Source organism: Lupinus angustifolius, chromosome LG02 (assembly GCF_001865875.1).
Source record: "Lupinus angustifolius cultivar Tanjil chromosome LG02, LupAngTanjil_v1.0, whole genome shotgun sequence".
Classification (NCBI taxonomy): Eukaryota; Viridiplantae; Streptophyta; class Magnoliopsida; order Fabales; family Fabaceae; genus Lupinus; species Lupinus angustifolius.
In genome coordinates this window covers 4287114-4314306 of record NC_032010.1, presented here as the reverse complement: position 1 = coordinate 4314306, position 27193 = coordinate 4287114, and the positions used below count along the sequence as shown (strand labels likewise).

The 27193-nt window shown below is 35.9% G+C and overlaps 2 protein-coding genes across 3 annotated transcripts; both read left to right on the top strand.

The window, feature by feature from the left end:
* Positions 249–8106, top strand: LOC109333689 (dentin sialophosphoprotein-like). Its single transcript, XM_019569237.1, has 12 exons — positions 249–687; positions 1661–1887; positions 3010–3077; positions 3330–3401; positions 3533–3792; positions 3981–4049; positions 4129–4217; positions 4327–6495; positions 6597–6674; positions 6775–6886; positions 7471–7521; positions 7655–8106. Exons 1-12 carry the CDS (start codon positions 367–369, stop codon positions 7703–7705), a joined length of 3567 nt encoding a protein of 1188 aa, XP_019424782.1. The 5' UTR covers positions 249–366; the 3' UTR covers positions 7706–8106.
* On the top strand, positions 11038–25903 carry LOC109333675 (NADP-specific glutamate dehydrogenase). 2 transcript variants are annotated; one of them, XM_019569218.1, is made up of 16 exons: positions 11038–11268; positions 11728–12358; positions 13220–13349; positions 13456–13657; positions 14383–14469; positions 14544–14603; positions 14697–14783; positions 15238–15309; positions 15660–15715; positions 16038–16123; positions 16362–16452; positions 16541–16698; positions 16793–16884; positions 18176–18256; positions 18675–18748; positions 25454–25903. In XM_019569218.1, exons 2-16 carry the CDS (start codon positions 11797–11799, stop codon positions 25527–25529), a joined length of 1914 nt encoding a protein of 637 aa, XP_019424763.1. In that variant the 5' UTR covers positions 11038–11268; positions 11728–11796; the 3' UTR covers positions 25530–25903. The 2 variants fall into 2 exon arrangements, with proteins under 2 accessions (XP_019424763.1, XP_019424770.1); XM_019569225.1 differs by having other exon boundaries at positions 11038–11302.

The window sequence follows — 27193 nt, the reverse complement described above, 5'->3', positions numbered from 1 at the left end:
AGAGAGAATTAAGTTATTTATCATAGTTTTAAATTTATGTGTATACTTTTTTGATACTATTAAAGTATAAAATATATTTAATTATTAATATTTTTAACTTATATATATGACATTTTACAAAGATAAAATTGGTTATTTATTAATGTATACATTACAATATTTTTATTAAATAATGATAACTAGTATATTAGACGTATTTAATGTAACATTGCTAAATCGTTATTCGAAAGAATTCGACCATTGACCTAGTATCCTAATGGAGTTGATTACTCTCTAGATTATATTAATAGTCCTTTTCCTCTTCTCTAGTTTAGGTTTTTAGTGTTTTTGCCATAATCTCGTTGGTTTGAAACCACCGCGACGACTATGTACGGCGGACCCTCCTCTAAGCTGGGCCGCGCCGCCCCTAAGCGCCTCCATTCTTCTTTCCCCCCTCCTCCTTCCCACCGCCAACCCGCTCCTTCATCTGGCCGCCTCTCACTCGGTGGCTCCGCCCGTAACTCCGGCAAAGCAACGGCGCCGGCGGTGGAGGAGTCGTTCAGCCTCGTTTCCGGGAGCAACCCTCTCGCTTTCTCCATGATCATAAGGCTCGCGCCCGACCTGGTCGATGAGATCAAGCGCGTGGAGGCACAGGGTGGGAAGGCGCGTATGAAATTCGATCCCAACCCGAATAACCCTAATGGAAATGTAAGTGAATAATTTCTGTATTTTCTCAGTTCAATTGTGCAAAATTTTCTAAACCGAAATTGTGTTGTTGAAATTTTGATTGGTTTTGTTGATGCTGCAATTTGAAGTTCTTATTTTGTGAAATCAAATGTTATATACTCTTCCAATTATTTAGTCATTTGCATTTATTGTAATATTTACAGGAATATATATAATTTTGAACTGCATTGTTAATGATAATGGTAGTAAGTAGGAGATCAATGTTTGTTATGTTGTACAAGTAGAAGGGTTTGGGATCCCTAGAACACGTGGTTTTGGGTTTGATCCATTGATTTATGTGTATGTATAAAAAAGACACCGTTCGGAGGGGTATTGCTTAGGCACCATCCTTTGGGTAGGACATTCATCATTTTCCCTAAATACATAACCATGATGATCACAATTTAGAAAAAATATACTTGTGATCATAACAAGAAAACACAGTCCATATTTTAGTGTAGCATGTGACAGAGAAGAGAGGTTTAGTTTAGATCAAGTTTGAACAAAAGACATAGGGGTATTGTATACATGGGTAATGGGTGAGAAACACATTAAAAAAGTCAAACATATCTAAAATGTATGAGATAAATAAAAAAAACAAAAAACAAATGCATGATATTTCTTGCATATGTATCTGCAAGTGTCGTACGTGTAATCAGTGTCGGATACAGCTACGATGGCAACACTTTCCCATTTTTGGAGTACCTTAGGAGGGATACTTTGGGAAACCAACAGGAAAAAAATGTTGGCAGTAGGAGCATTTAATTAAATAGTGTACCTAATTTGATGCATTTTCCAATAATGTACTAACTTATAAGCTATCAGTTTATTTATAAAAAAATTAAAGGTTAATTCCCCATGTAGTTCGATTGTTAGCTACCCTCTCTTGTTTGCGAGTTTTTTAAATCATTTTTTTATCTTAGTTTAATAGGGTTTTATATTGTATTTGTGTCAGATTATTGATGTTGGTGGGAAGTCATTCAGTTTTACGTGGTCGAGGGAATTTGGTGATCTCTGTGATATCTATGAAGAACGCCGAAGTGGTGAAGATGGAAATGGTTTGCTTGTAGAATCGGGGTGTGCCTGGCGCAAACTGAATGTACAGCGTATATTGGATGAGTCAACTAAGAATCTTGTCAAAATGCGCTCTGAGGAAGCTGATATAAAGAAGAAGTCACGCAAGTATGTACTTTTGTCAGAGATGCACATTTTTATCATACATTCCCTTAGAAAACCGTGTCTTCAACTTGCTACAATCTTGCAGTCTCCTCTCTATTTCCTCGATGCTTTCTTACTGCTCGCAATTGACATGCATTAATTAGAAAATGATGTGATACACATGTTACATATTTATCTTTATATATTTGTAGATGATAGCTAGTTAAGCAGTCTCTGGACATGATTCATTATAGAAGATTATGGCTTCATTTGATGAATGTAGTTGACCCCACCTAGTGGGAAAATGGCTTGATTGTTGTAACTATTGGAATAGCCTGTCAAAGTATTATTAATTGGTAATTTCAAATTTGAAGGTATGCATCAAAAGTCAATTAAAATACATATGAGCATGTCTAAATTACAAGCACATAGTAGGGTAATACTGTTCAAGCTCAGCTTTAAAGACTTACCTGGTGAATATTTTTTATATGTTTCTAGTTAAAATAGTTTTGGTCCCTATAGTTTACGCTTGTTTTTAAGTTGGTCCATATATTTAAAAACTTATCAAATGAGTCTTCCTAATTACAAACATTATCAAACTGTCCCTACTATTTTATGAAAGTTATAACACTGTTAAGGTTTATCCTACATTGCTAACAGTAGTTGACATGCCCTTTTTTAGTCCCCACTATTGGTTGTAGTTAATTCTGTTTCTTTCAGGATTCTCTAACTTATATTAGATTATTTAATAAAAGGAATGTCTGTAGTAGTAGATTACATTACTTGTATAGGGGCTGGTGGGCTTCATGTGGACTTGAGTAGAGTTATGGATTTTCTACTGTGTAATGTGACAAGGAAATGCAGTTTTACACTTGATTCTTTTAAAATTAAATGGACTATTTAGCCTGCAACAGAATTTCTTAGTTCAGAATATACTATATTCATTGTTTTATAATCTTGATTTACTTCTTTATCTTTCTTATGCTAAATTGGTTGCACTGGTTTCATGGAACTCAATATTTTACTTGTCATATTACTTTCCATAGTGATAACTATATGCCTATACCAAGTGTTACCTTATGACCATATCTCTTGCATTGTTTTTTTGGAGGCCAATTGATCATTTAACCATGTCCTATACAACAGAGCCATTGTTTTAGAGCCCGGGAATCCGTCTATGAAGAGTCAGTTAAAGGCATTAGCTGCTGTTGAGTGTAATTTCCTTTTCCTTATGTACTTTATTAATTAACGCTTCTGAACTTTTTAAGTGTGAAAATTTCAAAGTGCTGTTTTTTATGTCATTGAGACGAGAAACATGAAAAACTCTTCATGATGATGGGTATGGTTATCTGCCTATCCCCACTCTGTTATGTTCTGGCAAAGCCTTCCAGTTTTACTGTATTTAGGTCAATATTGTTTATACGTGGAACTATCTTACTGAAGTGCTTTACACCTCCCTTGTTCAGCTACACCATGGAAGAATTACAATAAGAAGAAAGAGGCCGCAATGAAGAAAAGGAAAGTGAAAACCCTTCAAGGTGATTAAAATTTACATCTTTCCAACACAATCTCAATCATTCTTAAGTTGACATTACTTAGCAGCATTGAAACCTTTTCTTTAAGTTTTTGTTACGTCATCTATTATATCTGTAATGTCTGCTTTTTATAGTTGGAGGGCCCCCAAAAACTACCCACAGATCTGGATTGCCTTCAACAACGACTAACAAGGGCAGACATTCTTCTCCTTTTCCATCTCCACCGGATCATTTAGCCGCTTCAACCTCTCCCCCGAGAGCTGTAAATTTCTCCAAGAGCCTCGATGATTCTGTGCATTCACAAATGACAGGCATGCAAGATGCTAATGCTATCCCCGAGAAAGAAATCCCCACCAGGACAAACAATGCAATGAGAAACACACCAAGAGGCAAAGTAAGTAATCGATCAAAATCGTTAGATTTGCAGGGCATGTTAATTTCTCTTCCCATGGATAAACCCATTGGAATGAGTTCGAAGGCATTGTATAGAATCTAAGATGCAGTTCTTATCTTGTTTTTTATATCTCTAACTTTTGATTGATCTGATTTTATCTTCCTAACCGTGTTCCCCTTTGATCACAGGCTTTGGAGAAAGCTGACGGTGACACACTTCCAAATTCCACAAAGAAAATTGAGCCAATTATAAAAAAAGTAAGTGGTGGGAAATCTTTTGAACCTAATTTTTATGATACATTTGTGGTCTAATTATTCATTTAATCTTGAGCATCAGGGTGCAAAGTACCATGCTCCAGGCAGGAGCATTTTGAGACCAGAAGTGGATTTGGAAAGCATAAAAAAACCTCGGACTGAAATTAGAAGGTGCCTGTTATTTTCACATGATAATATCATTCTATACCAGTGCCACAAGTTTGTTGCTCATATGGGACCCGTCATGCATTTAATATGAATAATGTTTTTTTATTTACAGTTCACCTGATGACAATCGTCGCCATACACCTGCTCGCCAAGAGTTTCATGATCAGACATCAGGACCTCAGGGAGGCTCAGAAGAGAGAGTCACAACTGGCTATTTGGTGGAATCAGTGCACGTAAAATCCAAACTTGAAGAAGAATCAAACACATTTGAAAAAGTTGATGCCCAACATAATTCACCCGATATCTTCAGTGACAAAAAAGGTTCTGATCATAGTGAAGTAAAGGCAGGCAGCTCCAGTGACAGTGACACTGACAGTGAAACTGACAGCACTGATACTGGAAGTGACAGTGGCAGCCATAGTAGAAGCAGAAGTAGAAGCCCTGCTCGGACAGGGACTAGTAGTAGTGACAGTGAAAGTGATGCATCTTCCAGCAGTAAGGAAGGACTGGAAGGTTCTGATGAGGAAGTAGATATTATGACTAGTACTGATGAAAAAGACTCAAAGCGTAAAACAGAAGACTCTGATCAAATGGTGTCCCTACCATTTCCAGTAAAATCTCCTGATGGAAGATCTTTGCAGAATGAGGTTGATGAGAAGCAGGATGGTAATGACTCTGATGCAGTTGAGATAGAAAAAGACTTCCCTGAGGAACAGGAAGCAGAAATGGTTCCAACTGCAGCTACAATTTCCAATGAAGGTGGAAAATATGCAGAAGAGACAAAACTTTCCTCACCTGATTATCAACAGATCCAGGAGCAACGAAAATTGATAGGAAGATTGTTTGATGAAAAAGAAAATGAAGTTAAGGATAGCTCTAGGTATGAGCAGTCTGACAGTTCTGATAGACTATCTAAAAGTAAACATAAGAGGGTTTCTGATGTAAAGAACATTGATGAGAAATCTGAACATAAAAAGAGACTGAAATCAGAAAACTTGACTCAAGAACCATTTGCTCCCGGTATGGATGCACATATGTTAGAGAGTTCTCACAATATATCACCTGTTGAATTTACTGAAGACACCTATAAGGAACCTACCATACAAGCCGTGAATAGAGCTGATACATCACTAGGAAATTCCAATGCTGCTTTGCAGAAAGGATATAGCCGGGCATTTCCTGGAAAATCTACTTCAGACATACCACAAACAGGTCAAAGGTCCTTCGACCAAACCTCTCTGGGAAATATTTCCAATCCATTCGAAAACTCAGCTAAACATGGGGGAAGCTTGAGGCACAGCAGGAAACTCCCAGTGCGTGAAGGTTCTTCTATGAAGAAAGATAAACCCCATGTAGATGTCCAAAATGAAGAAATTCATGCCACCGAGAGAAAAGTTGCCAGGAATTCCAGGGACAGAAGCAATGGAAGTAAACAGTCCCTATACCAGGATTCTCATTACCAAAAACCGGGTGAAATGGTTGGTATGTTGAAGGAAGGCCGCCAAGATGCACAATCATACATGGGAACATCACCTAAGGGCAACAGCAGAATTGGTGTTGATAAATCCCCTGTAATTAATGGGCGAGGCATCTCTCTTCAAAGAGAGCCTTCAGACTTGGAGTTGGGTGAACTTCGTGAGTCCACTCCCGATGAAAGCCACATTGCAAAGCAATTTGAACGAAAAGGTTCATTTAAACGTTCGGAAAACAGAGTAAGCACTTCAGAGGACAGGAACTCAGATGTTGTTAAAGTAAATCCTCCATTAAAAGCAGTTTTGGGTTCAAGAAAGCCGTCCCCAGCCATTGTAGGTTATGATTCTCCTAACAATGTGGAAAGCATGAAACAAAAGATCCCAGATAATCATTTTGAAGATTCAACCAGGTCTCATTCTAGAGTTATGCAATCTCATTCACAACATTTGAAAGCAGATCATCTGGAAGTTGGATCTCGAAACAAATTGGCAGAAATGAATAGTAAATTTAGGAGTAATGAATCTGGTATAGCCCAAGACAATGACTTGGAAGGTCGCAGTGAAAGCAATAGAAGAGCACCTGCAAATGCGTATAAAAAAGAGAATAAACGTGGAATAGCTCCTTACCCTGTGAAAGAAAGTAATTCAGTGGATGAGATGGCTGATGGAGGAAAAGATTCAGTGTTGGCAGATAGAAATAATGGCGATCAAAAGAAGAGAGAATCATCTTCAGATGAAAATAGCTGCTCCTTTTCAAAGTACGAAAAGGATGAGCCAGAATTGAAGGGACCTATATTGACTTTTTCCCAGTAAGCATGTATTCTGTATTTTTTGTAGTGTTAGTGTTGTAGAAGTTAATTGTTGTGTGTATATTTTTGGCATCTGATACATGTTTTCTTCTCAATACTAGATATCAAGAATATGTTCAGGAGTATCGTGATAAATATGATAGTTACTTATCACTGAACAAGATTTTTGAGGGTTACAGGTAAGCTGTCTTACAATTCAATATTTGTTGCTTTTCTGTTAGATGTTTCTCTTGGTTGCCTGTCTGATATTCTGTCTAACATCTCATCCATAATTTGTAGGGATGAATTTCAGAAACTAGGAGATGATTTAGAAGATGCTAAAGGCAGGGATATGAATAGATATTATGACATCGTAGAGCAGCTGAGGGAATCCTATCGACGTTGTGGACCGGTATGTTTTATATGGTTCCACCGATGCATGTAGTATTTCTATAATTGTATAAAGTTCAAATGTTGGACAAAATCACATTTTTTTATACTTTTGTTCTGCAGTCAACAGTTTCTCAAAATTTTATTTGTACTCCATCCTCTTTAATCTAATCTCATTCATTCATGTCTCTGTTTTGGTTGTTAAACTTTAATATGCATGTAGTGTCTGAATCATCTGAGTAAACAGTAGCAGTAAGGAATTTATGTTCATTGATATTGCATGTGCACGGGAGAAGGATTAGTCATGTACTTCTGTCTCATGTATTTCATGGTTGATCTTATTAAACCTTAAATAACAACCTGATATAGCATTATCAGCAATGGTAATTCACTGATAGTTATCTAGTTTAACTTGATGCAATTGTGGTTGACTTTAAACGGATTATCGAATTTTAATGTATCTATCAGGAATTTGTGTTTGGGATATGGAGAATTTTTTTAAAAGATCTTTTTTCAAGTGCCTCAATTCCTCATGTGGTATCTAACTTTTAAAGCTCTCCTTGTGTGTATTATCTTCTAAATATGTGAACTTGATATGAATTGCAGAGACACAAGAGGCTGAAGAAGATATTTAATGTGCTTCACAAGGAAATAGAGGTCCTTATTTAATCTTAAACTTTAATCTGGAGTTTTACCTATATTTGTTAAATAATTGACATTTTTTTGCTGTTTTTCATAACTGTTGCATCTTTCTATATGCTCTTCACACTTCTTTACCCACTTCTTGCAGCAACTAAAGCGAAGGATCAAAGATTTTGCAGAATCATACAATAAAGATTGAAGATTCAAAAGTGTTCTATACATAAATTTGATTCTTCATCAAACTTGGAAGTTTTGGGTGACAAATAAAAGTACAGTTGAGTAGATACTTTATGTTGGATTTTATGTGCAATTAGCTTTTAAAACAAAATACCGATGGGGCTTTATTTTTGTACATAAATTTAAAATTTTGTAGACTGCTTGTGCATAGGTCTTTTTTCTGGTTGACATTCATTTTTCTTTTGAAGTTCATATCTTGACCTTCATTTTGTTTATATGTTAAGATAAAGTTTATATTTTTGGTTTTGTTAAACAAGTTTAGCTTGCTTTCAGGTTTAAATGGTCCTAGAAAAAATTGAGAATGAGCATTTTATGTTCACAGACAGAAGAATTTAATGGAAAGAAAGAAGCTAGCTTTCATTCCACTTTTGCTTTTCTCTGTCATTCTTTTAACCCCACTTGGTTTTCATTTCACATAAAGCGTTTATGGAAGAATGGTGTAAAATGATAAATCAGGCAGGGTTAAAAGAAGCCATCCAATAGTAATGTATTCTTAGGCCAAGAAGAGTGTAATGCTCTTGCCTTTAAGTTAATGGACTATTTTGCCTTGTTGATCTGAGAGAGTTGTCTGGCGCCCTTAGGTTTTCTCGAACATTGTTTCGAGGCATTTTCTCTACCGGCAGACATTATCTCGGGGCATTTTCTCTGCCTGTGCTTGGAGTGTTTAGTCACTTATGCATGTCTATTTACCGCTTCTTTTCAGGAGTTAACGTAGATGATTAGATCAAAATGAATCAGAATATATTTAATGAAAAAGTTAATCTAATGAAAGCATAATAAACATAAAAGCACTTACATTATATTACATTATATATAAGAAGAGTGCAGATCTACTTACTCCAATAGTAAGTATTTTAAACTTATTTATTATTTTAGCCATCAATTTTATGGATATATAATGGATTTAGATCAACTCACTAATTAAAATCATTAGATTTTCTTAGAATTGATAACTAGGATGAGGAATATGTTTAAAAAACTGTTGCTATGGGGTATTGCAGAAGATTTCAAACTGAAGATGAGTAAATTGCAAAGGGGAGTGAAGCTATTTCATTCATAAATTTGCTTGGCAAATAACTTTTTATTACAAATTTTAGTTTTGAAAGGAGAAAGTATTTGAACCATAAAATACATTTTCGAAAAGGCACTCGAATTTTCCATTTCCATTTTTTATTTTTTAAAATCTAACTTGTAAACAAAATTTAAAGTTCTATTTCTATTTCGCTATTATTTTATAAACATATTTTATTATTCTCGATTTATTTTTTATTTTTTTTCAAAATCTAACTCACAAAATTTAATTAATAATGTACGTGGCATATATTATATAAATAGGAACTAATAAACAACATTGTTTCCCTGGTGACAACCATTAGAAAAAGACAGACATGGTCTAAAAAATTATTACATTAATTATCCTCTAAAGTCAGTTTAGTTAAATTATGGAACAAGAAGTGTTATGAAAATATATATACAAATTGTGGGTAATTTTCTTTTTCAAAGTGAGCTAGCTTTGCCTCCATGCATTTTATCACCTTTCCATGTCTGAATGATGTTACGTCATAATTTAAGATTCTAAGCCAACTTTACTTTTTTTATGCGAGTATTTCTAATGAATAAATAACTAATTACTTTCAATGTGTAATTATTTCCTATGAATAAGGGAACTAACATACTTTTTACTTTGGCACCCATGATTTTAAGTCTAACACCTACTTTATGTAAATTTTCAATAAACTTTAAAAAATGTCCTCATATGTATTTTATTTGAGAACGGATCCATTTACTTTAAGAGTAAGTTTTTTGAGTAAATCTAAACCATTATATGCTCATAGAATTGATGGCTGAAATGAGGAATGAGTTTAAAAAACTTACTCTTGGAGCAAGTTAATCCCCACTCATTTTATTTTTATTCTTCCCCACTTTTCTTCACACACATTCCCTTTTCTTCACTCACTCTTTCTCTTCCTTCACCCATCTTAACACCCCATTCTCTTTGTAATTTCTGATAAGATTTTCAGAGAAACAAACACAAATCATTGTCTAATGCAATATTTCCATGTTTTTGGTTCTCTCTATTTTGCTCGCTATTTAGCATGATTGAAAAGCACAACATTTTATGCTGTAAGGATAGTTATCCAGTAGTAGATTATTTATATTACTCAAATGACATGAATTTTTGTATTTACAAATACACTATCCACATGTTTTTAAGTAAATGCACATTTGGTAAGTTTATTATGAAAAATTATGCCATTCAAATAACTTATTTTGACTGGGTACCCACATGTTCCTTGGCTACTTGCTAAGACATCTATAATTGAAGACATGACATGACTAAGAATATGGTAAAGCCAATAAATACATGGCCCACATTAAAAGATGGCAATGCATGTAACTACACTTATGTTAAGTAGATATACAATGTTCAACAAGCATATCATAAAAGAGAAAAAATGCCAATGATAGAAATACAACATATAACATTATTGAGTGATATTAAATACATTTATTGATATATAAATGAATAAAAGCAACAATGTTGTAATCTTGTAATTGAAAGACAATCAACATTGCAAATTAAGCTCAATGCAACATCAATCATTGCACAATTTTGGAGTTAGCCTACAGCATTATTTACATCCATTCATACAAAAATATTATTACTAACAAGAAGTTGGTCTAGCGATGATGTTCGATTTCGGTAAGTGATACTTATTAATCACACACCCCAAAAGACATTAATTACTTAATAATAAAATATTATTGGCAATGCAAAAAAAATTATAAAACATTATTTACACCCTATTGGCTAGTCTCTATTTCATTTTCTGTGCAACAAATTTTATTCGCCCAATAGTCTCTTTTTTATGAAACTTACAACTGCCAATAATGAAAAAAAAGTTACATTTTTTTACGCATTTACACTTTTAGGTTGTACCCTTAGTAAAATTGTTAGATAAAAGAATAGGATGAAAAATTTTGGTAAAAAAATGAGTTTTTTTAAAGATTAAATCAAAGTTGGATCCCAAAATTGGCATAGTGGTATTGATTTGCCATATACAAAAAAGTAAACACCTAGAAAATTAGATATCTCAAAATTATTAAAAAAAAACTTAAATGTAGATACAATTAATTATTTTGAACATTTTGTATAACTAATTTTTAAATACTAGTTTAAGAACTATTTATACTCACATCCATATTTTTTAATAATTATTTCAAATTTTGATTTTACTAAATTGTTACACATTTTAATTTTGCATCATTCCATAGTCTTCATCTCTCACCCTCAATTTCGATCAACCCAAAACAACAAAAAAGTTCTTAATTCCCACAAAAAAAAATCCTTAAATTTCACAAACAGAACTTTTTGTTCCATTCAGCTACCACCACCTTAATAAAGTTTCCTCCTTTTTTGTCCTTTCACTGTTACAAGGAGAACATACACGACTAGATAGAGAGATCATCAATTACTCATAACTTTCACTATCCAAGTTCTCCACTTTCGCTCAATTTCTCAAGGTATTTCACCTCATTATTGAAATCCAAGTTCTGGGTATTTCTACAAATTTAATTGTAATTTCTGGGTTGTTGACAAAAAACTTTTTTTTTTTAAATTGAGTTTGTGGTTTCTAGTTTTGTGTATTGCTATAATTCTGTTTTTTTCTGTGCCTTTTGGTGTAAATGTTTGTCATTTCAAATGGGTATTCAGTAAATCTGGGATTGAAGGAAGTTGTGATGTGCTTTGTTCAATTGCAAAGTTGTTTGAGCACTAGATTTGAAATTTGTGTTTTAGATTTTGTAACAATTTTGAAGAACTAGAGAATGACTTAGACAGTGCCACTATTATAATTTATAGTTTTTTACTAGAATGATTGGTTAGGAACATGAATTGTTTGAATTTATGTCATAAAGAAACTTCCCCTTTTGCCTTTGTCTTGAAAATAAGTTTCTTTAATTGTTTCAATAACTGCAATATAGGTAAACTAGCTATGTGGTGTGTTTGTCTTGAAGAAAACAAAGCATTTTAGATTTGTGGAGAGGGCTGTCATGCTGAATGTTTCTGCCGGAGTAGGGATGAATTCTTCAATGGATGATATGAGTTTGATTCCGCAAGCCCAGAGGCACCACATGGTTGTGAGGGAGATTGGTGAAGAGATTGATTTGGAGATTGGACCCGGGGATGATGATCCATCATTTGGTAATACTACTTTAATCGGTGCCCCACTACGGGAATCTTCTGCCGAAGAGCATGGTGAGACCAGGCAGAGGGGGTTGATTTCTCAGCTTCCTAATGATGCTCAAGATATGTCAAAGACCCAACCTGGGAAAAGGAAGAAGAAGGTTGTGAAAAGATGGAGAGATGAATGGGCAGACACCTATAAATGGGCTTATGTTGATATGAAAGATGGAACAGCAAGGATTTTCTGCTCTGTCTGCAGGGAGTACGGCAGAAAACATAGAAGAAATCCTTATGGGAATGAGGGCAGTCGTAATATGCAGATGAGTGCTCTAGAAGAACACAATAATAGTTTGCTTCACAAAGAAGCTCTTCGTCTTCAAATGGCCTCGAAAGAAAAAATTATTGTCGACAAGCCTGTTCATTTAAAAGGTTGGCCATCTCAACATTATATAGTAACTTGTGTTTTCAGATAGTATTTCAGTTTCTTTGCAATCTTCGATGGTTCTGTACTCTGTTTATTAATATTTGAATCAATTGCCGATCTTGAGTCATGAAATAAAGTCATTTTTCCTCTTTCGATGAGTGACTTTAGTTAGTGGTCATAACTTATAAGTTCATAAGAAATGTATTGCTCGTTGTATGGAAAGACCACAAAAGCTGTGTTTGTTCAATTATTTAGGACAATTCTTAATAGGGATATATTCACTGCTATGTTCAACGTTACATCTGATCCTTCGATCTGTATGAAAAACAAACATATGATATTAGATAAATCTGAATGCGATTCTGAAGGTATACTGCTTCTTCTGGAAGCTAAATTGTTTTGGTCCTTTGAGAGGATTCAATGGCATACAGTCTTTTTTTGTCGGTCCTCATCCTCTTGCACTAAGTTGTTCCCTCTCCCATTTTAATGGCTACTTTGTAAAATTTAGTTTCCTTACACACTTATAATTGCTTACTTTCAGCTTCTGACCTGAACAATATTGAATTTCCTTCCAGTTTAAAGTCTTTTTTTTAAAGTGCCTTAAGGTTAACCTTAGAAAGACAGGCTTCAGATTTTCATTGGTGAATTTTATCTCATTCCTCTTGTTTTGTATGATACATTTCTATTGTGAGTTAAATAACTCATTTCTTGAATGTGTTTATGTTGGTTATGTGCACACTAAACAATCATGCGAAAATAATAAGTCCTCTTTATTCTTGCTGGAATATATGTAAATAATAACCGATAATACTTACAAAAATTGTTCGCATTCATTTGAGTATTTTCTGACAATTCTGTAATTGAAGCTGTGATGTCAAAAACATCGGGATCAATTCTTGAAGCTACACTGAAAAGGGATGCTAATGAGGTTGAATTCATTCAGGCAGTCCAGGAGGTAGTTGAAGCTCTTGAGAGAGTCATAGCGAAAAATTCTCTGTAAGTTTTATCCAGTTGGTTATAATTGTATGTTTTTTAATCCACAGATGACAAGCTAATAATGTTGTAGTGTTGGATGCATCTCATTAATATTCTCATATTTCAGTTATATCAACATCATGGAGCGCTTGTTGGAACCTGAACGAATGATTGTTTTTCGAGTTTCATGGTTGGACGATAGGGGTGAGACACATGTTAATCGGGGTTTTCGGGTACAATTTAACCAGTCAATGGGTCCATGTAGGGGTGGTCTTCGTTTTCATCCATTAATGAATTTAAGTACTGCAAAGTTCCTTGGTTTTGAACAGGTATTATGATTATTTTGGCATTAGCATATGCCATTTTCTCCTACAACTAATGAGTATGACTTATTCTTTCAGTACTTGGCCTATGTTGATGTCATTACATTTCTGTCAATTACTTTGAAGCCTATAGTTTAATTGTCAACCACATGAATTTAAAGCATGCCTGAGAGTTTTCTTCCCTTTTCAGTGATAATTCCTAGTTACACCCCTTACATTTGGGGTGTATGATACACTCCTTATTTCTTTTTATGTCAATGTAGCTGTTTAATCTGTAGCCGACTACACCTAGTGGGTAAAGGCTTTTGTTCCTGATGATGCAATGCAGAAGGGTATTTTTTTACGTATTTTTATTTCCAAAGAGGATAAACATGTCTGGGTAAATGCGCAAACATGGGACACTGTCAAAAACAGAGATAGACTATACAGAGAATTCGTGGCAGAAAAATTATAAAAAGGAAAATGGTAATAGACTGAGACTCTGAGAGTATAAGAGTATAATGTGTAAGTCAAAATGCAATACCAGATTACCAATACTGATATTCACTCTAAGTACTTATTATACTAGTAATAAGTCTTGAATTTTGCTCTGTAATGATATATATAAGGCTTTATTTTGTTGATATTTGAGACAAATGAACTGAGGTTCAAGTATTAGAAGCTGGGAATCTAGATTGCAAGCTACATTTCTGTACTGGACCACTTTATATGAAACATTTCCTTCTCTGCAGACTTTAAAGAATGCCTTATCACCATACAAATTAGGAGGGGCAGCTGGTGGAAGTGATTTTGATCCAAAAGGAAAAAGTGATAATGAGGTGAATTTTCAACTTATTTAATCTCTACTAAATTAGTTGTGTAATTTCTAAATGTTACTTTGATAACCCGGCAGATTATGCGATTTTGCCAAAGCTTTATGAGTGAGATGTATCGATACCTGGGCCCTGACAAGGTAACTGAAAGTAGTTTCTCCTTTCCTTTTCTTCTATTCTCTTTACTTTCAAGGCCTGTTTTACATATTATTCTTGTAATGGATGTATATCAGGACCTTCCATCAGAGGAAGTGGGTGTTGGTACTCGAGAAATGGGGTATCTTTTTGGACAGTATAGACGTCTAGCTGGTCAATTTCAGGTAACTCGACATTCTTTATCCCACTAACTATTTGGCTGAACTATCATGTTTTATCTATGTGTGTTGGCCTCCTGTTCTTTATTCCCCTGATCCAAGTATTACTTGCTCTATGCACTTTATGTAAAAACATTAATAGAATAAAGCCTGGCCATTGAAAAACTGATTATACATGCTCAAACTTCGACATATCCATACATTTGAAACCTAGGGTCGTTTTATTTTTTCTACATATTTTCTAATTTTGGTATTCTTTCAATGACTTCTCCCTTGCCCTTCCCCCTTTCTCCTTTATATTTTGCACAATATCCATCATGTATAGTGGGGTGTATATTATATTTAATCAGTTGGGGAACATGACATTTAAAGATACTGATTATGTTGGCATTCATGGCAGAAAAGAAAGTCATTTTTTTCTTCTTTTGTATTTTTCATGTGTATGCCTTAACTTATGCAGGGAAGTTTTACAGGGCCAAGGATATTTTGGTCTGGCTCCAGTCTTCGACCTGAAGCTACTGGCTATGGACTGGTATTTGTAACTTTTAATTCTTATACTCTAAATGTATGTTGAGATGTGAAAGTATGAAAGACTATGTGCATTTTTGGTTGGGATTTTTTGTTGTTGCATATTTTGGTTTATAAACTAAGATTGTTTCGTAACCAGCTTAGTTTCTAAAAAAAGCTTATATACCAAGAAAAGAAGCAAAAAGTAACATGTTCAAAAAGAAAAACTCTAAGCATTATTGCCTATATCTCACATGTGCAAACTTATTATTTAATAACAAAGAGCATATATATATATACATATATAACATGCTCGTCCATTATATGAAAGGCTTTCTCGTTTTTAAATTTAATAAGTGTGTATTGCATCTGCAGGTTTTCTTTGCCCAGCTCATGCTTGCGGACATGAATAAAGAACTCAAAGGATTAAGGTTTCTATTTTGATGTAGTTCATTTTATAAAGATTGTTGCTACCAACTCATTCATTTTTTTTGGTGCTTCCTTTCTTACCATCATTTCTTGCTATTAGGTATTCTTATGATGGCTTGATATTTTGTTCTTCCAATTATAAGTTTTTCTTAAACGCCAAATTCCATTTATATTAGAAGCTTAGTAGCTCTAATTTTCAATAACTTCTTTGTTAAGTTTTATATTTTTTCAAACCAATTATCCAGTATGAAAATCATTGCTTCCTAAATTGATTTGACACATTCATGTCTCTGGAATACACTTCTAATTTATAATTTGCTGTAGATGTGTTGTGAGTGGTTCTGGAAAGATCGCAATGCATGTTTTAGAGAAGCTAATTGCTTATGGTGCTCTTCCTATTTCAGTTTCAGGTGATTTTGGTTTTTATTTTTATGAACATAGTGAATGCATTTGCCGCCATGCTGTGTGTATTCCTTTATTATAGCAAGTGGAAATTATTGCATGCATATTTCATCTTAACATTAGTCGCCATTACGGATAGTAGTGATTAAATATTTAAATTTAGATTCTCGTGTCATTTTGAGTTCCCTTATGTAGTTTGCTCCGTTTAAGGAATATGCACTTTTTAACAAAAAAAGCATTTGACAGATTCTAGAGGATATTTGGTTGATGAGGATGGATTTGACTACATGAAAATATCATTTTTGAGAGACATCAAAGCTCAACAGAGAAGTTTGCGGTTTGTATCACCCCTGCCATTTGTTTATACTTTATGCTGCCACTTATATATAATATTATGATCCTTGTTAATAAATTGGCTTATGTAGTGACTATTCGAAGACCTATTCTCGGTCCAAATATTATGATGAAGCAAAACCCTGGAATGAACAGTGTGATCTTGCATTTGCTTGTGCTTCACAGAACGAAATTGATCAATCTGATGCCATTCAATTGGTTAACTCAGGTTGTCGTATACTAGTAGAAGGTAATTGTTCTTATAAGATCCAATATGTATTTGGCTTTGTTTCTTCTTCTTTCTAATATATATAATGGATGCTACCTGTTATTATTTATCATAGGTTCGAATATGCCCTGTACCCCTGAGGCAGTTCAAGTTCTGAGGAAAGCTAGTGTTCTCATTGCTCCGGCAATGGCTGCTGGAGCTGGAGGGGTGAGATGTTTACTTTATTTTCCCTATTATATTGCGCACATACTCCCCACCTTAACCAAAAGAACAACAGCATTAATAATGGTGATATTGGTGGTGTACAACTACCCACCTTCATTTCTAATAGTGCCATGATGAAAATGCAAAATTGTAATGATGTTATACTTATATAGCGTTCGCCTTGACGGAGAGACTTGATGAAAGTTAGCTTGGTTGTTTTTGGGAAATGATGGAGTAGTTCCCTTATGTTTAAGTTTAGAGATTTAACATAAAAATCTAACATCTCTTTTGTTTACTTCAACCCCCCCAAAAAAAAACTTCAGGCATAGCATTAATTGTTTAGTAAATATTAGATAAGAAGAGAATACAAGATATGATAAGGTGTCCTATAGAAGAAAGGAAAGAAAACAAAAAGTGAACATCGCGACTGGATGAAAACTCCCTCCACAAAACACCTGCAAGAAAAGATGGAAAATCTAATGCAAAAATAAAATCAGAACAGCATTACTTTTCGCCTACGACGGGGTACTGGTCGTGAAAACAACCTAGCTGCTCCCGAGGGCGAGTCTATGTGTATATGACATCCAGACCCCACAATGGTTAGAGCCTTGTGCATAGGGCTTCCCTTTTGAACTTATTAAATCGATAGTTTGATACCACCATTCATCTGAAGTTTTCATTTGATGGTGGTTTAATTGACTAGTAATTGAGTCCAATGGGTTGCAATGAAAAACAGTCCATTCATGTTTGTATGGTGTGATCCCCTTGTGCAGTACTATTTATGCAATTACATTACATAAACAACTTAATAGAACTATTTGATTGTACAATTGAGAAACTAATCTAGAAGAGAAAGAGAGAAACTAATAACTGATTTTTTTATTTCTTATTCAATTGATTGAGTTGTCACAATGATTGAACACCTCTATAGATAGAGGTTTAGAAAACTTGCTAGGGAATCTACTATAGGAGGAGATGTGCATAGCAAGCTACCTCCTATTAACCAACTAACAGTGAAAGTTGTCACTTTCCTAACTGTTACTATTTTGTTTCTTCAACTATTTCGTATTCTGTGGTGCTCTAGTGAAGCTGGGCTTGAATAGCTTAAATGCTTATTTACTATTTATCGTCTCACAATATAAAACTTCAAATTGAAACTGTGATGTTAAGCTTATGTCACACTGATTAGTATCATTTAATCGATCTTCTGTTTAGCTTAAGGCAGATTTGAAATTGATAGCTGACATGAAATTTGGAGGGGCATTTCTTTGATCTTCATTCTCACTGCTTGCAGGTTGTTGCTGGAGAACTTGAATTGAATCATGAATGCAGTTTGATGCACTGGTCACCAGAGGATTTTGAATCTAAATTGCAGGTAGTTCTTTGAAATCAATTGTTCTTACAAATCATATCGTTTACCTTTTGGGAATTGAAAATGGTTGGTAGGTTCATGATTTGGTATATAATCTTCTCCTTGCTGTAATTTTTTTTCTATTCAAAACAGTTTCCTTAAAAGTTTATTTTCATGTGTGCAAAGGAATACAGACAGATGTGTGTATGATTTTTTTCCTGTTATTTTACTTGTTCGGAGGTTGCCAGTCGTTGGGTAGTACATGGTCGGCATTAAGAAAGAATATTTGTGCACGCACATGTGTGTGTGTGCTGTATGGCTGTTGCTAGATGAGATTTGACAAATAGCTGATGTAGAAATTTTGAATTGCTCTTGTTTTTTTTGTTACTTTTCTTAGTTTATGTTAACTTTTGTCTTCCAATTTGTTTTTTTCTTATATCAGGAAGCAATGAAACAAACATACCAGAGAGCTATCAAAGCTGCAACTGATTTTGGTTATAAAAAAGAAAGTCCTGAGTAAGTGCTGAAATACTTGCCAAATTAGTGCTATGCCGATGACTTGTTCTCCACTTCTCCCTCTTTCAATTTGCTTTCCACCCACAGAATAAAGTATATGGTTTCCCTATAAGAGATTTCAGCATTGAGTGTTGAATGTGATAATGTAGAAGAATGGTATTTATCACCAATTCAGGATACCGATTCTTATATGAACAATAGCAATGTGATAGTGATAAGGACAATTATCAGATTGTGGAAATTGTGTGTTATTGATGATGTAATTGCTGCTATAGTTGCAGTTTACAGAGAATATGCAGAAAATAAAGGTTAAGAAACTAGAACTCAAGAGAGCATTCTCTCCTGCCCAAGCCAACTATGGCCGAATATTCTAGACCCAAAAAACTACCCACCTTCCCTCTCTCTCTTATAATCAACTATCCTTGCAGTTACAAAACCTTCCTCATGAATCAGCAGTGTCAGACACGTGGCCTTCTAGAGTAAACTCTCCAGATCTTCTCTCTCTTATTGGTGACCTGTTCTTCAGGTGGGCCCCATTAGTCTCATTCCTATCATTCGACCCCTCTTGAAGACCAGTCTTGTCCTCAAGGCTGAAGGAAGGAAACTACTGCTATATGATGAGCGCCTCTTCCCAAGTAGGTTCTTCGTTTGACTGGCCTTTCCACTTGATTAACCACTGTTTCAGCTTAGTACCATTTTGGGATTGAATCCTAGTAGCCAACACAGCTTCTAGTTCCAAAGGGATACTTGTATCTTCCCCCATGCCAGGAGGTAAATGAGGTTCAATGGGGTGATTTGCAGCAACCTTCTTTAGTTGAGAGACATGAAATACCGGATGAAGTTTGGAGGATGGGGGTAAACTTAATTGGTAGGCTACGGATCCAATGCGACGCTCAACTATGAATGGACCATAGAAACGGGTAGCCAACTTCTGGTTAATCCTCTTGGCCAGAGAGTGCTGCTTATGGGGTTGGAGCTTAAGATAAATCGACTCTTCGGGCTGGAATTGTACGACTCTTCGGGCTGGAATTGTACGTCCCTTCTATGTTTATCGGCTTGTTTCTTCATGTGATACCGAAGTTGCTTGAGGGCTTCATCTCTTTCCCTTAAAGCATAAGCGATCGATGCAACTCTGGTCTCACTGGGTAGAAAACTGAGAATAGTAGGGGGTTTCCGACCATAAACCACCTCAAAGGGAGTGGTATTGATCGAAGCATGCCATGTAGTATTGTAGCACAGGTCAACCCAAGGGAGCCAATGTGACCAATTCTTGGGTTGTTCCCTTGCAAAACAACATAAGTAAGACTCTAGATACTTGTTTGTAACCTCTGTTTGACCGTCAGTTTGTGGGTGACAAGAGGAGCTCAAACAAAGTTTGGTTCCATAAAGCTTGAACAATTTTGTCCAAAAATGGCTAATGAAAATGGGGTCTCTGTCACTGACAATAGATTTAGGAATCCTATGAAGTCTTGCAATCTCTTTCATGAATATCTCAGCCACCCCTCGAGTAGTATAAAGGTGTTTCATCAGTATGAAGTGTGCGTACTTAGAGAGTCTATCTACTACCACTAAGACCACCTCAAATCCCCTTGATTTAAGCAATCCTGAAATAAAGTCGAGTGAGATATCACCCCAAATCACCTCTGGGATCTGCAGAGGTTGGAGTAGGCCAGTGGAGGCTAGAGTAGATGTTTTGTAACACTGACATGTATCACAAGCGTTCACAAATTCCTGTACAGTTTTCTTTATTCCTACCCAGTAAGTATTTTCCGCCAATTTGCGATATGTGTGATAGTAACCCGAGTGTCCCCCTTGGGGAGTGCTATGGAACTCATGTAATAGCTTAAGGATCCACGGGGAGGTTGCGGGAAGCACCAATCTGCCTTTGTACCTAAGTATTTTGTGGGTCAAGGTAAACCCTTCTTTGGTATTGAGCCCTTGCTGGATGTTGGATCTGATTTGATTCAAATAAGTATCACGTTGAATCCCTTCTAACATATCCTTTCCCTCCATCCACAATGGTGCAAAATTGATGTAAGAAAGGTTTGATTCACCCTCCTTGTGGGACAATGCATCTGCTATCGTGTTTTCATTACCTGGTTTATACTTCACATTAAACTGGTACCCTAATAATTTTGCTATCCAGCATTGTTGATCAGTTGTAGTAATGTGTTGGTGCAACAAGAACTTGAGGCTCTTATGATCAGAATATACCAAGAACGATCTTCCCAACAAATACGGCCTCCAATGTTGTATGGCCAAAACAAGAGCCATGATCTCTTTCTCATAGGTAAATTTAGAGAAGTTTTTATCTGCTAACGCCTTACTGAAATAAGCAATTGGTTTTCACTCTTGCATTAACACAACCCTAATACCGCGACCAAAAGCATCACACTCCACCTCAAATAGCTTGGAAAAGTCGGGCAAAGAGAGGACAAAAGCTTTTGTTATCACTTTCTTAAGTCGGTTGAAGGCCTCATTAGCTTCCTCATTCCATTTGAAACCATCCTTCTTGGTTAAGGTAGTAAGTGGTTGAGCTATCTTTTCATATCCCTTGATGAATTTGCGATAGTATCTTGTGAGCCCTAGGAACCCTCTGACACCCTTGATATTGGTTGGAATGTGCCAATCCAATACTATTTGTATTTTCGAAGGATCCATAGCAACACCGCATGAGAAATTATGTGTCCCAAGTATTCCACTTCTCTGGTGGCAAAGTGACACTTTTTCTTATTAACATAAAACTAATTGTCCTGTAAAATTTTCATAACAGCGGCTAGATGTGATAGGTGAGAATTCCAGTCAGTACTATAAATTAGTATGTCATCAAAGAAGATAAGGACATACTTACGGAACAGGTGTCTAAATGTTTCATTCATGGTGGCTTGGAAGGTGGTTGGTGCATTGGAGAGGCCAAAAGAAATCACCAAATGCTCATAATGTCCACTATGAGTGCGAAATGTTGTTGTTTCTATGTCCCTTTCCTGCATTCGGATCTGATGGTAACCAGACTTGAGATCTGCTTGGTGAAGTATGTTGCACCATTTAATTCATCCAACAGTTTCTCAACCACTAGTATGGGAAATTTGTCCGGTATGGTAGCTTTGTTAAGTGTTTTATAGTCTACACACATTCTCCAGGGATTGTCCTTCTTTTTTACTAATAGGACAGGGCTGGAATATGCACTTGTGCTCAACCTAATGAACCCCAATTGAAGAAGATCCTGCCCTTGCTTCTCATTCTCATTTTTCTGAAAGTGTGGGTACCTATATGGCCTCACTGTCACCGACCCTTGCCCTAGCACCAGGTTAATGTCATGATCAAATGGTCTATGTGGGGGTAATCCTTAGGAGTTTGGAATACCTCTGGCCATTGATCAAACACTTGTTGTAATTGCTCTTTCTCTTGTGTTGCTAAGAATATGTTTTGTTGACTTGATATTTTCTCCATAGTGTGCAACCAGTATAAGGAGAGGTCCTTATGGAAAACCTTTCCCATCAATCGCTGCAAAGAAGAAGTCAATGGGAGTGACCCCGCTGCCCCTTGTAGAGTGATTTCCCTTTCGGCCTCATGGAACCTCATGGTCATGTCCTTCCAATTTATCCTCACTTCGCCCAAGGTCCTCAACCAAGCTATTCTTAAAATCACATCCAATCCTCCTAGCTCAAGTACATGAGCATCAATTACACAGGTATAGTTTCCAATCTCAATTCTGAAATTCTAACACATCCCTTGAGACATCACCTTGTGTCCATCTCCTAGCTTAATGCTCATTTTCCTTGTTTTCTCCACCCACAACCCCAATAATTTCACCAACATGGGGGAGACAAAATTGTGGGTTGCACCATTGTCCAATAACATTAGTATAGGAACTCCTCCTATCATTCCTTCCACTTTCATGGTAGATAGGTTTTCAGTGTTTTTGGTATTTCTGAAATCTTTGCTAAGGCTCATGTACTCCAGCACCTGGCATTCTCCTTCATCAGCATGGTCCCCGTCTGGGGATTAGCTTCCTCTGCCATCAACATTTCCCCCGCCTCCATTTCCTCATCTTCTCCCAATACAACTATATGAAGTTTTGGGTCGGTACACTTGTGGAGAGGATTATAGGGTAACCCACATCTAAAGCACAGTCCCTTCTTCCTACGTTCCTTCCATTCCTGGGTAGATAAATGTTTGACCCCTCTTCCTCCCATAGATGTGGTTTGATTTTTGGGCAATTCCACTTCTCTCTTGGTTCTAGTAGAGAGCCAATTGTCCCTGTTGCCCTGATTCCATACGGTGTTAGCTTGCTCGTAGCGAGGCTGAAAAGAAGTCATGGGACGAGTGAAATTTGCACGACTCGGTGGTCCAATTCCCTTCTTCATGGCTAGTTCTACATTGCATGTCAGCTTCTTGGCTTGTAAACGAGTCCCTGGGTCATGAATTCTAACCCAGTTTTTGATCTTGTCCTTCAGGCCATGTACGAAGTAACCCACATATTGTTGTTCTGGTTGCCGGGGAATCAAAGAGGCCAAATACTCAAACTCTTCCACATATTCCTGCACCGTTCCTCTTTGTCTCAATGCGGCTAGCTCCTCATATGGGTTATGTGTCTCCAAGCCACTAAACCAGTCCATAAGTTTTTCTTTAAACATCTCCCAACTTAAATTTGGGTGTATCTCTGTGAGAATGGTGAACTAGTGTATCGCAGGACCCTCCATGTTCACCTGGGTGAGAGGTATCTTTGTTGCCTCAGGAGTTTGATTGATTTTGAAGTAAAGCTCTGCCCGTGTGATTCATCCTTTGGGATTGTCTCCATCAAACACAGGTAGTTCAATCTTCTTTGTTCCTGAAATTAGCATATCCAGTGCGTTTGCTATAGTTGTCATGGCTAGAGTCTCTTGGTGTGGTCCCTTTGTCTCACCATGGTTGTCGTCGACGACCTGCGATGTCGAGGCAGTATGGGTAACTCATGCACTCTCGGGTTCCTCTGTTTGCTTCTCCAAATGTCGCAATATACTTGCGAAACTTGGCTTGCTCCCGTAATTCTTTCTCGATCTGAGCTTATCCTTGAGCGACCACGCCGAAGGTGTCCGCAACCTTTGTCAATTTCATCTCCACCAGGTTCAACCGCTGATCCACACCATCTAATCGGGTTTGGTTTCTGGTTTCCATGAGATTCTTCGCAAATCTCCTTAGGGAATGATCCGGTAGGTCAGACCAAAATGATAAGGACAATTATCAGATTGTGGAAATTGTGTGTTGTTGATGATGTAATTGCTGCTATAGTTGCAGTTTACAGAGAATATGCAGAAAATAAAGGTTAAGAAACTAGAACTCAAGAGAGCATTCTCTCCCGCCCAATCCAACTATGGCAGAATATTCTAGACCCAAAAAACTGCCCACCTTCCCTCTCTCTCTTATAACCAACTATCCTTGCAGTTACGAACTCCTTGCAGTTACAAAACCTTCCTCATGAATCAGCAGTGTCAGAGACGTGGCCTTCTAGAGTAAACTCTCCAGATCTTCTCTCTCTTATTAGTGACCTACTCTTCAGGTGGGCCCCTATTAGTCTCATTCCTATCATATAGGAACTAGAAAACACTAATAATATAGAACTAGAAACCGAAGCTCAGCTCTTCATATTGGAGGAAGTTATTCCATTAATCCAAATATGCAGATGGCAGCCACCACAAACCAGCAAAAAGTGCAGAAGAGTAGAAATTTTATCATAGAACCAGAAAAAGGAGAGAGAGAAATAGAAACGACCACTAGAGTTAGTGAACCATCCTCCCATAGGCTAAAAAGCTTCCGCTCACTTAAATTCTAATTCTCAAATACTCACTAGGTGGGAGCCTGGAGCACTGGACCGCCATTTTTACCCATAGAGCGCAATCATGGGTGTTGGCTCCTCTCCTCAAAATATTTTTCAATAATAGTTATACAAATGTATATTTTGTGCATTTGGCCCCTCTTTGAATTGTCCCTAATCCATCCCTGCACCACTCCCCCCTGCCAGCTGTTCATTCTGGTATTACTTTCCTTCACTCCTTATCATGCCCTCCTTGTCTTTCTTACAATTCTTTTTCCTTTTTCCTCATCTCATATCACAGAGATCCAACAAAGTTTTATGTTGGTTGTCAACTGCCTAACACACCCTTCACATTTTATTCAGGCTTAAGGCTTGGTTGTTGTTGTTTTCCTTCTCTCATACAAATGTAGGCCACTTGCTATTTCCAGACCAATTCTTCATTCCCACCTCCCTCCTCTTCCACCTTCTCCTATACACATGGGTTAATGGGCTATCACAATGATAATCATACAAGCATTTTTTCATAAACTTGTTCATCAGCTAAACATATTATTAGTTAAATGACAAGGTTTATTTTCTATGGAATAAGATGGCATTTGTGAATTGTGAGATGCCATGTTGTTTATAACAAAAATGTAATGCCTATATCAATCACTCGTGTAAAGAGTGAGTCTCGGCTCAACGATAAGGTTGTTACTTAGTAACCTAAAGGTCATTGTTCAAATCCCAGAAACAATCTCTTCAATTGCAGGGGTAAGTCTGCGTACATCTACCCTCCCTAAATTCCAGGTCCCACTAGGCGGGAGCCTCGTGCACTAGGCCATGCTTTATACCAATCACTCTTGTATACTTTATCCAAAAAAAGCATCCTTGTGAATTCTTGTATAATACTTATGTGCTTGCTTTATCAGGGCTCTGGTACATGGAGCAGTCATATCAGCATTTCTGACCATTGCTCAAGCAATGACTGATCAAGGCTGTGTATAGAAAGAAGACTATAAACCTTGGATGCATTCAAATGCTGATGTTTGTTTATCACTGTGGTTTGGAAATCTGCAAGAACTTAATAGTTGCAAGCTAAGTGAAGTGTTAATGTCAGGGTGTCACACTATTGAGAAAGTATATTTCCTTGTAAAATATGTAATTTAAGAATTTGGACTTTAGAACTGCATAAAATTTAGAGGACAATTTGGTGTGGCAAATGTGAGAAAATCTGTGATATATACAACAAAAGGGTATCTAAATTATTGCCAAGTAAAATGAGAAATTGTTCTTGGCTTTATTTAAACCTTGCATTGTGCTTTATCCAAAACATGGAAATGTTTGAATGTTCAGATTAGAAATAAAAGGTTGGCATTGAATATGCTTATTGTTTAAAAGTAATATATGTTTATGATATTATTTCATAGTTTTTCCTTGAGGCAATTTCATATTGAACATGAAAAGTGAGCGAGTATATATTTTTAAGTATCTTCTACAAAATTAATCTGGGTTGATTTAACTTATTAAAATTAGCTTATTGCTAGAAATATTTTGGTTCAAATTTGTTTTTAGAAATCTTTTCTATGTAGGCAATTAATAAGTATCAATGTAAGTGTTTTTTTTTCCTTTTTGACTAGCTGTGTAAATTATCATTGATCTATGGTTAAATTATCATTGCTTGAAAGTGATTAATTTTCGTTTGTTAGTTGGTGGACATTTTTTATATACGAAAAAAAACTCATTAATATCTTGATAAAGGCTTAAGGTCATTATAGAGGTACACAAATTAAATGTGAAAAAAGCTTAAAAAAACTTCGGTTCACCATCCCACTATTTTTATTGTTTGATATGCATTAGGATTGGCAAATCTTTGAGCCAAACTTTGGTTCACCGTCCCACTATGTAAATCTTGACATTATATCGTAACCCAAAATTAAGAGTGGTAACTTAATAATTGTATGATTATTTTAAAAAAAAATAACATACATTTATCTTTTAATTATAATTTTCATAAGATGTGGTGGTTGGGACTTTATATTCTCACTTTACTATTAAGTTCTCAATTTATCAATTGAGCTATGTCTAATGCTTAAGAGTCATTGGCAAGCGTTTTAGCTCAATTCGCATAAAATTTGAGCTTTTAATGTAATGTTGATGTAAGAAAGGTTCTTTTTTTAAAGTGGGGTTGACAATAAAGAGAATATAAGTGCACTCACCCTTAATTAGTTAAAGATTGACGAGTAACTATATATTTCAATCTCTCATTTTTTTTTAATTTTATTAATTTAGTCCCTCAGAAATTTAAATGTAGGTTTAATTAATTTCTTTTAACATGTTTCACAATACTTAATAGAAAATAATTTGACTTTAAAATGACTAATTTAACATGCATTTGAAAGTAGCATTTTGAGTTTTTCAATTTTTTAGAGATCAAATTGATAAAGTCAAAAAATATAAGGGATTGAAATGACTATTTACTCATAGATATCTCTTGTATTTCATTTCAAAATTAAATTCACTTTAAATGAGTCTGGGGTTCCTTATTTAATGGTGCTCCAAACATTTAAATGATATGCAATTTAGTCCCTAGTGTTTAACTGTTATATTTGAATCCCTAAAGTTTCTAAGGTGTGTAAAACTACTCATCTATTATGTATGTTGTTGTCAAA